This window comes from Pyxicephalus adspersus, chromosome 1 (genome assembly GCF_032062135.1).
Source record: "Pyxicephalus adspersus chromosome 1, UCB_Pads_2.0, whole genome shotgun sequence".
Lineage (NCBI taxonomy): Eukaryota > Metazoa > Chordata > Amphibia > Anura > Pyxicephalidae > Pyxicephalus > Pyxicephalus adspersus.
This window is the reverse complement of record NC_092858.1, coordinates 135,675,466-135,688,919: the sequence shown is the minus strand read 5'-3', so window position 1 is coordinate 135,688,919 and position 13,454 is coordinate 135,675,466. Positions and strand designations below refer to the sequence as shown.

The window sequence follows — 13,454 nt, the reverse complement described above, 5'->3', positions numbered from 1 at the left end:
AAGTACCACAGAAACTCACATTTGATAATTAAGCTGCTGTGGGATGCTGTCTTTTTCTTTATATTTGTCACAGTTTTTTTATTTCATTATTCTTGTCCTTCAGGAAACCATCTAGTAAAAGTTCTCAGCCACATCACAGGTCAAACAGTAAAGATGCTCAGTCTCTCTCTGTTGGAGCAAAACGAAGTGAAGAAGCTCATCCACCCAATGAAACATTCATCAATGGAAATCACCCGGCAGGATCTCATAGCCCAACTGTCCATCCAAAAAAGAGTAACCAAAGCGGCTCTGGCAACAAGGATCTTTCCAACAACAATTTGCCACATCTTGTTAGTCCAAAGGAAGCTAAATCTAAGAATGAATTTGATTTTAACACTGATCCAAAAACATCTGATGGACCAGGCAGCAAATACTTGAAATCGAGTTCCCGATCCCAGCACAACAGACATTCATTCATGGAGGGCAAAACTGGCAGTTTACAACCTGGCGAAAGGCATGCTCGCCATAGCTACATTGACACGATTCCACAGTCCTCAAAGAAGAGCAGTTCTTACATGAACTATTCTAAAAGTCATGGTGTTTTAACAGACTCTAAGTCAGTGGGAAATCTTAGTGAAACTAGAGGACAAGCATTGGAGCCAAACAGTAGATATTTTCCATCCAGTTGCCATGACCTAAATTCTCCAACTAGCCCTGGTGGTCCTAGGCATGGTGACAATAGAACAATGCTAAGTCCCTCTGGAAGGACTAATCGTAAAGAAGGGACTTTAGAGTCTCGAAGGCCTACTACTAGACATTCCAGAACCATGGAGGAGCTAAAACTTCCTGATCAGCTGGATGGTAGTCATTCCCATTCCCATTCAGCACCACATGAATCTTTTTCATATGGCCTAGGCTACACTAGTCCTTTCTCCTCACAACAGCGTCCTCACAGACATTCAATGTATGTGAGCCGGGACCGTGTGCGAGTTAAGGGTAATGACCAAGGACTAAGTGTTGGGCAGGGAATGGCATCAAGGGCCAACAGTCTGCAGTTGTTATCTCCTCAGGTACAACATCGAACATTGACAAGATCTGTTGGATCCTCTCGCGAAGACTGCACAGAAGACACTTCTAGGGTTGGTTTTATTTTTAGTTTAGTAGTATATAAATATTTGAGTGGTTTAAAAAGAGTGATAGTTCATTGTAATCACTATATTAAGCAAGCCTTTTATAGAGCTATGATTTTAAATGCTAGCATGAGCAATCCCAGGAAATTGCATGACCATTTTTTTTACTTAAGTGAAAAACTGCAGAACTAACATTTTTTATCTAGGTATAAGTAGGCCCTGGCAGAATGCCACCTAAACAAAGATAATATGAGAACTCATAAATTACATTTAAGCTTTTTTTTTTCTTTCTTTTTTTCTAATCTTGCTATTGTTCTTTAATAGTCAATTTGCACCCAAAAAAGTTTTTTTGGTTGAACCTGCTTCAAAATGTTTTAGCACTTTGGGAAATTCAGAAAGCTCTGTTCAAAGCCCTATTACTAAACAACTTTCAACATGTCCAACGGTTGCAATGTTTCCTATAGTGTTTAGTTTTTAGATGTGGGGTGAATAAATACAATTTGACATTTTTTCTTCATGATGGATTTGGAAGTCAGTACTGTACGCATTAGCACTTTGTGGTCTACCTGCCACTATATAGGTAAGTTAGATGATTTAGTGGTTATTTAAATGCTGAACACATATACATGTAGGTACATGAACCTCCAGGTAATATTATGTATGGGTATTCCTAATTTATCACAACAGATCAACAATGTTCTAAACCAAACATGATAAACATGACAAAATATCTCCATATAATTCTTCTGTAAGTTTGCTTTAAGTGGTGAATTATTAGGGACTTTACCACTCATCTTCACTAGCATGATGATTTCTTAAGTAGTACTTGTTTCATCACCCCAGACCAAAGTTTCCCAGCTATCATAACCTTTGTATGTCAAATTAGCATCATAATGTAATGGGGCTGACAGGGCTGCACGTAGCATCATACAAAACTAGAAGCTATGGCAATGCAATTTGACAATAAGCTTTCGTGATTCAAATAAGTGAAATTCTGTAAATGAAAGGGTTGATCAATAAGGCTGGGAAGGAAAAAATCTAGATGGTGCTCGATGTCTATCAGCCCGGAAGTGAGGTGGGTTCTATATGACCTGCACAGTTCACTGGAGGACAGAAAAGTAGTCCAAACAACTGTACAAGACTAAAGGTTAAGCAGGGGTTCAGCTTTAAAATTCACTTTATTTAAAAAAGGATCTTTTTTTCATTTGGCCTACCTGTAGCTGCTCTTTAAAATCTCACCACTATAATTTATTTTTTATTTTAGTTATGTGAAACATGCAGGCAAGCACCAATCTCATTTTTCATCCCTTGGCTGCTTTTTGCCATACCAAGTTATCGTGAGCAGCTGAAAAAACAGTATGTCATATAATTGCATGTAGCTCTACACTTCCTTGTGCCACCGCTGCCACCATGGGCAAGTAAAATACAAGGGCAGTTCCAGGCACTTTTACAGTGCTTGAAAGGGAATCTTAAAACTAAAAAGGGTAATGGGGGAGGTGAAGGAATTATTTTGCCCATTGTGAAATAATTGCCCAAGGATAAGAAACTTTTTAGGTCTCTAACATAGCCCTCTTTGAGATCACCTCGTCTTCCTAATGATTGTTACCTTCCTGATGTAAGCATATTTTCATCCATGTGCCATCAATATTACATCCTATATAATTGTGGAATTGTTGATGTATAATTCAGTCTTTTATATTGGAATATTTCTTTAACAAAAGAACCCTGAGCAGTCTGTTTTGATGATTCTTTTTAAAAGTTTGGCAGTCTTATTTTTAGAATATTTTTCCATTTTTAAGTTTTGGAACAATAACAAGGCTCTGATTTACATAGAAATAATAAAGTGATTTCAGGTTAGAGTAAACTGTGCTTCAGCAAAAACACCTCCTGTTATCTCGCATCACTGAACATAATTTGTGTTCCTGTGGAAGTAGGCTATAATGGAGCTTTAGCCTAGTTTTCTCTAATCCTGCTTTGTGTGCTCTGCTTTTATGTGTGCTCTGCTTTGCCCTTCTATATTTATTTCATCCTATCTGCAGTTTCTTAAAACAGAAACAAATTTATTATGGTAATGTGCAGCACTGTCAGTGTTTGGTGTGTTAGGGAGTGGGCGTTTTTGTGTGGGTTTTGCAAATATTTTCAAACTGCTTTTAAATCTTCTAAGTAAGCTCCCTTGTATAATAGAATAATTGAGAATTGTGATGAATGAGTGTATTCCATTTAAAATTATAGCATTGTTACCTGTCTTGTATGTTTTATGTGCTTTTTCATTTCTCTTGTTCTTTTTTTGATATGTGCAGAATTTGTTACCTTGTGCATATTGTAGACAAGATGAAAAGTTGTGTCTTCATTCTGGTATTAGGTAAAGATACAGTAACTGTAGGTAGGTGTGGATATAAGGAGGTGCAAGGTGTGGATATAAGGAGGTGCAAGGTGTGGCACTTAAGGAAGGCCTCAGACCTGCCTCTGCCAGTAGGCACAGCTCTCCTTGTTTCCGCTCAGGTTATCCTGTGCTCTGCGAGTCCCAGTGCTCCCAGTGCGCATAGATAGATCTGTTGCTTGATTTTACCAGCAAATTTAGGTTACATTGGCCATGACAAAACCCAAGTTTATATGAAAAATTGCTAAATTTTTGTGTGATATACCTATTCTTATATATTTTATTAAATCAAATGTTAAGTTGTCAGTTAAAAATATGTTTCTTTCAATTCAAAATCTTTCCTGGAAAACACAAAATGACATTCACATTAATGCTCTTCATAACCCTGATACTAACTTCTACACTATCCATTCCTAAAACCCTAACAATAACTATTATAAAAATATAACAGCAGACCTAAGACCAACCCTGGAGTGGCGAGAAGGGGGTTTGGGGTGTTGGGGTCTCATGTGGAAACACTTTTCAAGGTAAAAGTTAAGTATTTTTTTTTGGCAAAGTTTTTATCGAGGATTACATCTTGAATGGTTAACTTAAGCACAACCTTATTCACTTGAGGTTTAAAAAAATAGAAACTGAGGGGAAAAGTGCTGACTTTAGTCATTAAATCATGTGCAACTAAAAATGTTCCCTGTAAATTATTGTGTATTTTTTGCAGTTAATTCTCATTTTTTGCACCTTGTTCACTAATATAAGTAAACATTTTCTTTGCAAGTATAAATTCACTTTGAAAGAAAAAACCCTCTTAAACCACAGAAAACACTTTTGTTAGAGACAGAAGTGAACGTTATTCACAATATTAAATGTCCTGTGAAATACCTTTTATGTAGGGCTCCAGAGTCCATCAGGAGGCTAATGCTCCATAAAACTTCCAAACAAATAGGCCAAATGAGGAATGAAACGCTATGATTCAAGAGTGGTGAAATAAACAGTACAACTTGTAGAGATGGCATTAATGGCAAAACCAGCCACGTGTAAGGACCTATACTAAATTAAGATAAAGGTCCGCCTAATATGAAAGATCAACTGTATCCCAGATTTTCCTCTTCTAGTGTCCCCCAACCTTTCCAAGGGTACATATGTATCTGGAACGCTGCCAAAGCGGGGTTTACAAAGTTCCACCCAGGGAACATGTCATCGTTGTGTGTGTGTGTGTGTGTGTGTGTTATAACATGGTACCATGGTATAACTTATGTTTTCCTATTTTAACAACACGCTTTATTTCCCTGATATACCTTGGTGTTCTGTGTCCCATTGTGCAATGTGCCTAACTACTTAGGCTTTCTTTTTGCTTACCTAAACTGTATTCACCAAGTAATGTGTGTTGTCTTGCTTCACAAACTGTGTGATCTATGTGTTTTATTTGCTGTTAGCAGGCTGACCCAGCTCTATCAGAGGGGATCATCCACTCAAGACCACTAGCTAAAGAGCCCAACAGAGACGGCACAGCTTCATTTCACACGCGTCAAAAGTCTGAGGTCTGTCATTTTGATGACATAATATATAAAATCCTAGAGTACAGGAAAATCATACATTAAACTTCAGAGTAAAGTCAGGACCAAATCATTTTCAAAATTGCAAAGACCGAACTCCACTAATGTAATACAATTTCTAAATATACTCTGGTGACATTGGACAAAGTCTGTTATTAAAGTTCTATCAATTTAATTTCTTTCTAACTTTTAGGTCTGGCTTTTTTTTTATATTATACCGGTACATTTTGAACAATGTTTTTTTAGGACCGTTCGACACTGACACCTTTTGTCATTAAGCCAGAGCTCTAGAGCTTGTTGAGCCCTGGGATGGCTATGGTGAACATGTCTACCCTTTAAAGATGATTCAATAGGCAGGATGCTGAAGAACAGAGAACAGGCTTCTGCTTTTCAGCATCCTTGTTACCTAGGGTTTTTCAAAGACACGAGTGAGCATTCTGTGATTTTTTCTGATATGGTTCAGTAAAATGGAAGAAAAGACGTAAAAGTGCCAACAGTTGGAAAAATTATATAACTTACAATGCCGTCTTCAAATTTTGAGTTTGCCCTACCTTATATTCCTTCCACCATAGCTCATATGCATGCAAAACAGAAAATGCTTGCTTGCTTTTCAAGTTCTTTGTGCTGTTGTAATATTTTTTTTATTTGTCCTAAAGACATTGACAAAAAGTCTTGTTCTGCTAACCGTAAACTGTTACCTTTGTGCTGGTGTTTCTAAATCATTTAGAAACAGAAGATAATATCATGGAAGAAAATAATAACATGTTTGGCATTAAAAAACAATGTTTTATCAGTTCCATCACAGTTAATGATTGTATTTGAAGTGCAGCCTTTTGTGGGGGGTTTTTTGTATTGATTCACATCAACAAAGCCGTTCTTAGACGGTTTTCACTGGATCTAATCCCCTAGTCTGTTCCAGCATTAAACAATATAAGGACTTGTGTTTTTGGTTTTGAACTTGTGTCAATGATATCAGATGTTTCTGAGATCATTCAGAATTTATTGAAAAGTCTATGTGAATGGCATCTGGCCAGGCCAGAATGATGTAAATCTTGCGTATGCACACAAGAGTTCACCCATTGCCAGCAGGCAGTGGTGCGCTGGAGTACCCATTAAAGAAAAGATTGCAATCAGGCAGGTAAATTTATTTTATTGCAGGGACATCACCTGTTCCTTCCTATCCTTCCTGCACACAATATTTTCTTGTTTAGGTTTAGTCCTGCCAGTTTAGCTTGGATTTAGCTCGACAAGTTTAGTTAAAGCAAACTCCAGACACAATCCCAATAGTAATTCTTTCTTTCTCCTTTTTACAGGAAAATGTGTTTTATGACTGCTTCCACAGACAGCAGACAGTTTTACCACTTTCCCACCCTATGCAAAACTAGCTGCTTTTTCAGAGTTGACCCCTAAAGTGTACAAAAATTGTGTTTTCTTTATAATAAAATATATTTGTATGTTGTACTCGGTACAGGTTGTAAACCTGGAATGAATCTGAACCAGGAGTGAAATCTTTTTCCAAATAAAATATTTTTTAGGATATATATTCCAGGTTTGCTGGATCATTCAGGGTATCCCATGATAGTCTATCTTCTCCGGTCTTGGAGAGCTTTGATAAATCGGACCCACTGCCTCTGACGCTTTAAAATCCCAAGCAGTGTTATAAACCCTAGCTAGTTCACCCTTGCTGGATGAAAGAACACCTCTACCTCTTTTCACCTCCATCAATTTAAACAAGAAGTTAGGAGCTCAATAGATTACTAGCTTTTTATTTGTACTTGCAGCCCTTAAAACACGGAGAAATGTTCAGACAGGATTCAGCCATACAATGTTCAGTTTTTAATTATTCACAAAGAAATTCTATATGTCCATTCATTCTGTATTTATACCCTATTAGACAATAGGTGTCTGTTTAATATGTGGAACATTCATAGTTTGCTGGTTGTTCAGGTTTTCTTTTGGGTGTCACTGATGTCAACAAGGTTTTGTAAAAGACTAGATTTTAGAACTGGAATTAGAACTGTCACAAGCCTAAGCCACTCAGTTCATTATATTCTCAGTTGAATTGCCCTCCTTTGTGACCAGTTAACTTTGAAGCACAGAAAACTTACATGGTTAGGTGGCTTGTTTCCTTACATTTGACAACCATGCATAGTTTTTTTTAAAGAACACAAGGAACAGAAGATAAAAACAGGTCTATATTATTTTGTGCTTCCTATATTATTATACATTATTCATTACCATGAGCACAATAAACTTTTTCACATACTGTATACCATGCATTGTATAAATAATTATGACATTTATACACATATGTTAAAAAAAAACTTTGTATTTGAGTGTATGTCAAGGTTTAATTTAAAAGAACAATAAACTAAGTATTTTGTATTTTATTATTACACAGAATTTATATAGCACCAACATATTACTCAGCGCTTTACAAAGTCCATAGTCATGTCAAAGGCGCTCACAATTTAATGTCCCATAGTCATATGTTTTTAATACAGTCTAAGGTCAATTTTGGGGGGAAGCCACTTAATCTAACTGCGTGTTTTTGAAATGTGGGAGGAAACCAGAAGAAACCTACCCAAACACATGGAGAATCTGCAACTTCCATGCAGAAAGTGTCCTAGCCAAGATTCAAACCTGGGACTTAGTGCTGCAAAGGCCACCGAGTGCTAACCACTGAGCCACTGTACTGCCTGTTTAAGAATTTAGGAACATTCATAGATAAATTATTAATTGGTTATCAGAAGTGAATAAATAAATCTTTCAACAAAAAAAATGATCATTCAGTTGATTAAAAACATTGACGCTCCTCTGTTGACAAATTGACATATAAACAGTGGATTGAGCAAATACAAACATATTTGTCTGAGCCACTACCTGTGGAAATTGATAGATCCTGACAACCATAATTCATGGATGGAGAAATGTGGTCTTGATATGCACTATGCACTATGGTAGAGTAAACCTTCATGTGTGCACAATGAACCATGTGGAACTGTAGGCTGCACAGCAATATTAGATGAACTGGTAGCCATTAAACGTGTGTACCTCTAATTGATCAATCATATTTTCAAAAATCTGGTGTTGGTATATTATTTTTCAAAATTGTGAAGTTAGTGTGATTTTTTTATTTTTTATTTTGAAGAAGTAATTTGACCCACAAAGTGGTTTTATAAACAATGGTATTTACAGTTTACATTATGCCAAAAGTAATAATAGATTTGTACATTGATTTGTACTAGGGAGGTCCTTATCATGATACACATGCAGATGATGGGACGTCCTCCAAAGAAAACCGCCATATATACAGTGACACAGTCCCTCGAAGGGTTGGAAGCTTCTACCGAGGTAAAAACTGTTTTCTGTATAGATAATCGCCACTATACTGATATTTTCTAAATGCATGGAAAGACACATCATTTTATATATACTCGTTTAGCATACTATAAAACATGTTGTGCCTTGGGGCACCAAATCTTTTCTTCTGTATAGCATCCCGGGATTCTGACTTGCGGTGTACTTTTCCCTTGCAAACAGTGGCTGGCTTTCTTTTACCGGCTTTGTCACACTGCATCTACCTCCTACACCTCACTTTTATTGAGATCACCTATCACAGTGAGGGGCTTGAAAGGATGTAAACCCCACCAGTATCCAAGATGTTGTTTGCTATTTGTATTAAAAAAGCATGCCACTGTTCATGAATTCTTGAATACTGAATAGAATGCATTGAAAGTAATATTTATTACTCGTGATGTGCATAGTGTCGTGATAGTCACAAAGTCCCACAGTATTGCTAGCTTGCAAGTATAAGGAATGTAAAAGTGCAAGTGCATTATATGTATGGGTTATTTATTTTTTTATTTATTTTCTTACACCTGTAATCTTTTATTTACTGTACTTCTGATGTGATATCATTTTCTTCTCCACAGTTCCATCCCCACGTCCAGAGGGAAATTTTCATGAAAATAGTGTGCCAAACCGCAGTTCTTCACACCCAGTTGACAGCAGTGCAGGAACAAATCACTCAAAGAGACAAACTACTTTCGATCACTGGTGAGTAGCTGTAAAGGATAGACAGCTTCTAAACATTTCCAAACACTTTTTGCTTGAAATATACAGTTTTACGATACTAGAACATAATAACGGCCAGGTTTTTCTGCATTCCCCTTTTCCTAAATGCATAATTTCCTAATTATGGCAACATCATGAGCGACATCCATCATTCATTCCTCAGTCAGAACCATAAATGCTGTAAAAATATATAGAGGAAGAAGTATTGCACACTGAAGCCTTTTTAGTAGGTAAATATGTAATGTTTTACCAACATGAGGTAGCGCGGAAGTTTCCTAACCTTGTCCAGTGCATATACTTTATTATTATTAATAGTAATACAGTTTATTATTATTAATAAACAGTGTTCATATAGCACCAACATATTAGACATATAGGGGTGCATGACAGATAGATGCAAATGACAGACAGATATAAACAGTGACACAGGAGAAGGAGAGGACCCCGTCTAGAAGAGCTTACAATCTACAATAAAGAGTGTTTTGTGCTTGTTTTGGGACTTCAGTACCACTATGGCACCTCTCTGTAGTCACAATTGATGACATGCACAAAATGTAATAAGGCACTTCATATGTTTGTTTTTTTTTAAATGGGCCCCTTATACTGTGAGTTGAAAGTTTCAGTCACAAATCCAACCTTTTCACCCATCTGACAAGTTGGTTGTTTGATTAGCAGTATTTGCTTTAAAGCATGGTACAAACCTTGGACTTGAAATGAAAAAGTGTCCAGAAATGTATTTCATTTCTATATCCATTAGTACTTTTTCCCACCTCAGTTTAAAGTTTCTTGTTTTTCTTGCTCTTGCAACCCCAGCATTAAGGGTGACAATGACAAGGAAGAGCATTATACTTTTACAACATGTTTCAGAAGGCTCCTAAAAAAAACACTTACTGGTATGGGCAGCCTCTATCACCTATGATTTTTTAGGTTGAACTTAGTTCTACGTTAAACAATGAAAATGGGCATTTTGTCTTGTTTTCATCCCATGTAAGGACATTTATCCTACTGCATGTATAGTTTGACATCAGAGTATCTTTAAAATAAATATTAAATGTAAGGCAGCAGATTTATGAAATGTGATCCAGTCTTTACTGCCTGTTACTATACCTGAAGTCATAATAGCAGCTCCCTAAAGAGTTGGACAAAAAGGTGCATTGCCTACATCCCCTTTCTGCTTTATTGCAGCCTAGCTACACGCAGAGCACTTGCCTGATGAATTTAAACAAGTGGAGCTAAGATAATAAGTGTGTTTCCCGTGTTAGGAAAGGAAGCTTCAAAATGAGGTCACTGGTTGTGACTCTTAGCAGTCATTACCCTTGGGATTCCTGCCGTAGCTGCTGACTTAATGCTGTGCATAATTGAACATGCTATCATTCCTGAAATTTCAATGCATTTCAGCAAAAATAATGGTTAGGTTGTGATACTATTTAAAGGAACAGTTTTAAAACCCCTACAATTACATTAATATTAAAGAGTTATTTAAGGGGCACTTTTTTCAAACAATATAAATGGGATATCACATGGTTGGAGATTTGGGATATCTCCGAGGGAGGTGGGGGAATCTCCTTTGGAAAGCTGTACCAAGAACCAGTCCCAGAACATACTTTGTATTTTCTAGTTGGCCTGGGAATTTTCCAGGAAGAGCTGGACTAGAACTGGTGCAGTCAATGATCTGAACAGCTTATTTCCACCGAGACCCATACAGAGTTAAGTAGTTTTAGAATTTAAAGAATTTTAGAAGGATATTGTTTACTATAATAGAAGCCAAATATTTTACACCTAAAACAATTGATTGATAGGAGTATTCACACATTTACTGACAGACAGCAGATAGTTTACAAACATTGGGCCTGATTTTTTAAAGCTCACCAAAGCTAGAGAAGATAAACTTTTATCAGTGAAGTTGCGTGATTAGGCAAATTTAGAGTTTTCAATCCTGAACCAGATCCATTCCAGGTTTGCTAGATCACCCACGTTTACTGATGAAGGTGTATCCTCCCCAGTCTTAGAGATGTTTAATAAATAAGGCTCATTGAGTAAGTAAGACTGCTGTTCATAGCTTCCTAAAAGATTTTATCTTTTAAATTAATCATGAGCAGATTCCTATAATTATTTCCCTATTACTATACCAACTTCTTTACTCCAGGTTCTTATATACAAAGTGTGTAGTGAAAGAATTGTTTTAGACAATCACTTTTGTCCTAGAGCAATCGTAATCAAACTTTGATCTTGAAAGTGACAAAGAAAGAACAGCTGAATGCGACTGGCTGCAGTGTAAATTGCCTAAACTCAAGTTGATACAGATGATCAGCACTTTTAAAGCTAGAAGTACAATTCAAGACTTTACTTCACCTGTTAAATCATCTCAAAACCCATCTAAACATGTTATAAAGACCAGGTGAGTGGGTTGTCTACTAAACAGATGAAAAAATGGCCCCCAATAGTGTACATAACACAATTAGCATGTGGTTTAAATTCTTGAACAATACCCTACAGGTAATCACTGCTACATACAGTATGTGACTTACAACATAGGGAGCCATTTGTTCCATCTGCGTAGTGATCGCTTCTGCTGGTCATTTATCACTAGTAATTTTAGTATTATTACATTGGTCAACAAACATTCTTGCCAAACAGATTAAAGTCATTTTAGGTTATATTTGATGCACAGATTCTAAATATGGTATTAGTTTTTCTAGAGCCAATTCAATGAAGCTGATGTCATTTCTGGATTCAGCTGACCTTAAATATACTAAATATATTAAAAAATACTTGGCAAGTGAAAATTTATTAGGCTACTAAAAATCACCCTGTACATCTGCACATAGTAGTTTGGCTAAAGCTACATGCCAGACAAAACTCACTGCCTATTTTGTATAGGATATTATGTAATTTTGAGTAAAACTTATGGTACTACCAGCTCCCACAATTGCTAGCAAACTTCTTTGTTAGACTGCACTTAGGCAGCCTTACCAGAAACCTCACTGCCTTTCTAGTCTGACCGCTGACTTCATCCCCCTCAGTCTATGAGTATTTCTATCTATGACCCTTGCATTGTACAGTAGGCTGAGGCTCTACCAATAATCTTGGATGTTGGGCAGCCATAGGAGGGTTGTAGGAGTGAGGGTAATGTAAATCATTCTCCAAAAGCATCATTTTATGGATACAATTAGCTATTAACCCTTGCAGTGGTGAAGGAAGACCTACTGATAAGATCATTTTAGTTTAACCCCTAGGTGTCGGGTTTAGCATCCCTTTTTATTTTTTTTTTCCTGCACTGAAAACTTATCACCACCATCAGCTGTAAAAGCCAACCATAAAGTATGACTTTGGAGTTACTCTATCCCTAACCTTAATTTCAAAGGCTTCCAAGCCTGTACCCTCCATTGCTTTTATGGGCTGTTCCTCACTTGGTATATTGAGCTAAATTTTGTGAAACTACCCTTAGGGAAGAAGGTATTGGGTGCCAGTCTATCAAACAATTCTTGCAGTATTAGGATGGATCATCCCAAAAAACTGCTTGAAATAGACAAAAAATAGGTCCAGTAATTACCAATTTAAATTAGCAACACATATTTTTACCGCAGGGACAAAAAAAGTCCCTGATTTTTCTCCTCCACAAAACAAAAAGTAGGAATCTTATAAACAGCGTTTAGAAGGTGCTACTCATGCAATTAATCTAAAAACAATTTAGAATACCGTATATTTTTTCCACTTCAGCATTAAAAGCTATTTTGTGTAGAGCGGTGGCATAAAACTCCCAATTAAATCTATTTAATTCCATGTTTTAACACTACAAAATGTGGGAGAACACAAGAGGGATGAATATTTATGCAAAGTACTGTATTTTCATGCTTTCCATATCACAAGTGGAAGAAATAAAAAGTCGGAATGTGTTATCCGTGAGATCCTAAGCACGGGAATTCATAGATTCATTCTCAGAGGCATCTTGCTGAGCTTCAGTAAAAAATAATGAACCTGTTCCTTCATTCATATGAAGTGTTTGAAAAGATTTTTCAGCCCACCTGAAAGTGATTGTAAATGCATTCTGAGCACAGGCACCAATATGTTTATTAGGTGCATCCAAAGAATGCTTTGTATTGTTTTTAACCCTTTCTGAACCAGGTTGGATATACATGCCGATAGCATATACTGCAAATAATTAGTCTCTCTGGTTCTTGATACACATGAGTAGGGATGCATATTATTATTGCAGTGCATTATAAACAAAATAAGATTTCCAGTTTTCTCAGTGACTATTGGCAATTATATTGGCAGTTTGACACACACAGAAAGGGAGTAAGAAGGGCTTAACAGTTCATGTATCTAAATTACTGA

The 13,454-nt window shown here is 36.6% G+C and overlaps 1 protein-coding gene across 5 annotated transcripts in view; it reads left to right on the top strand.

Moving 5' to 3' along the window:
* The window catches only part of CDKL5 (cyclin dependent kinase like 5), a 184,860-nt gene that overhangs the window by 157,273 nt on the left and 14,133 nt on the right, over window positions 1-13,454 (top strand). For 2 of the 5 annotated variants that reach the window (XM_072427979.1, XM_072427955.1), the window contains exons 13-16: window positions 104-1,118; window positions 4,923-5,024; window positions 8,288-8,393; window positions 8,975-9,098. In XM_072427979.1, coding sequence (XP_072284080.1) covers window positions 104-1,118; window positions 4,923-5,024; window positions 8,288-8,393; window positions 8,975-9,098 — 1,347 coding nt within the window. Of the gene's footprint in view, window positions 1-103; window positions 1,119-4,919; window positions 5,025-8,287; window positions 8,394-8,974; window positions 9,099-13,454 lie in introns of all 5 variants that reach the window. The other 3 variants (XM_072427970.1, XM_072427946.1, XM_072427962.1) reach the window with 2 other exon arrangements.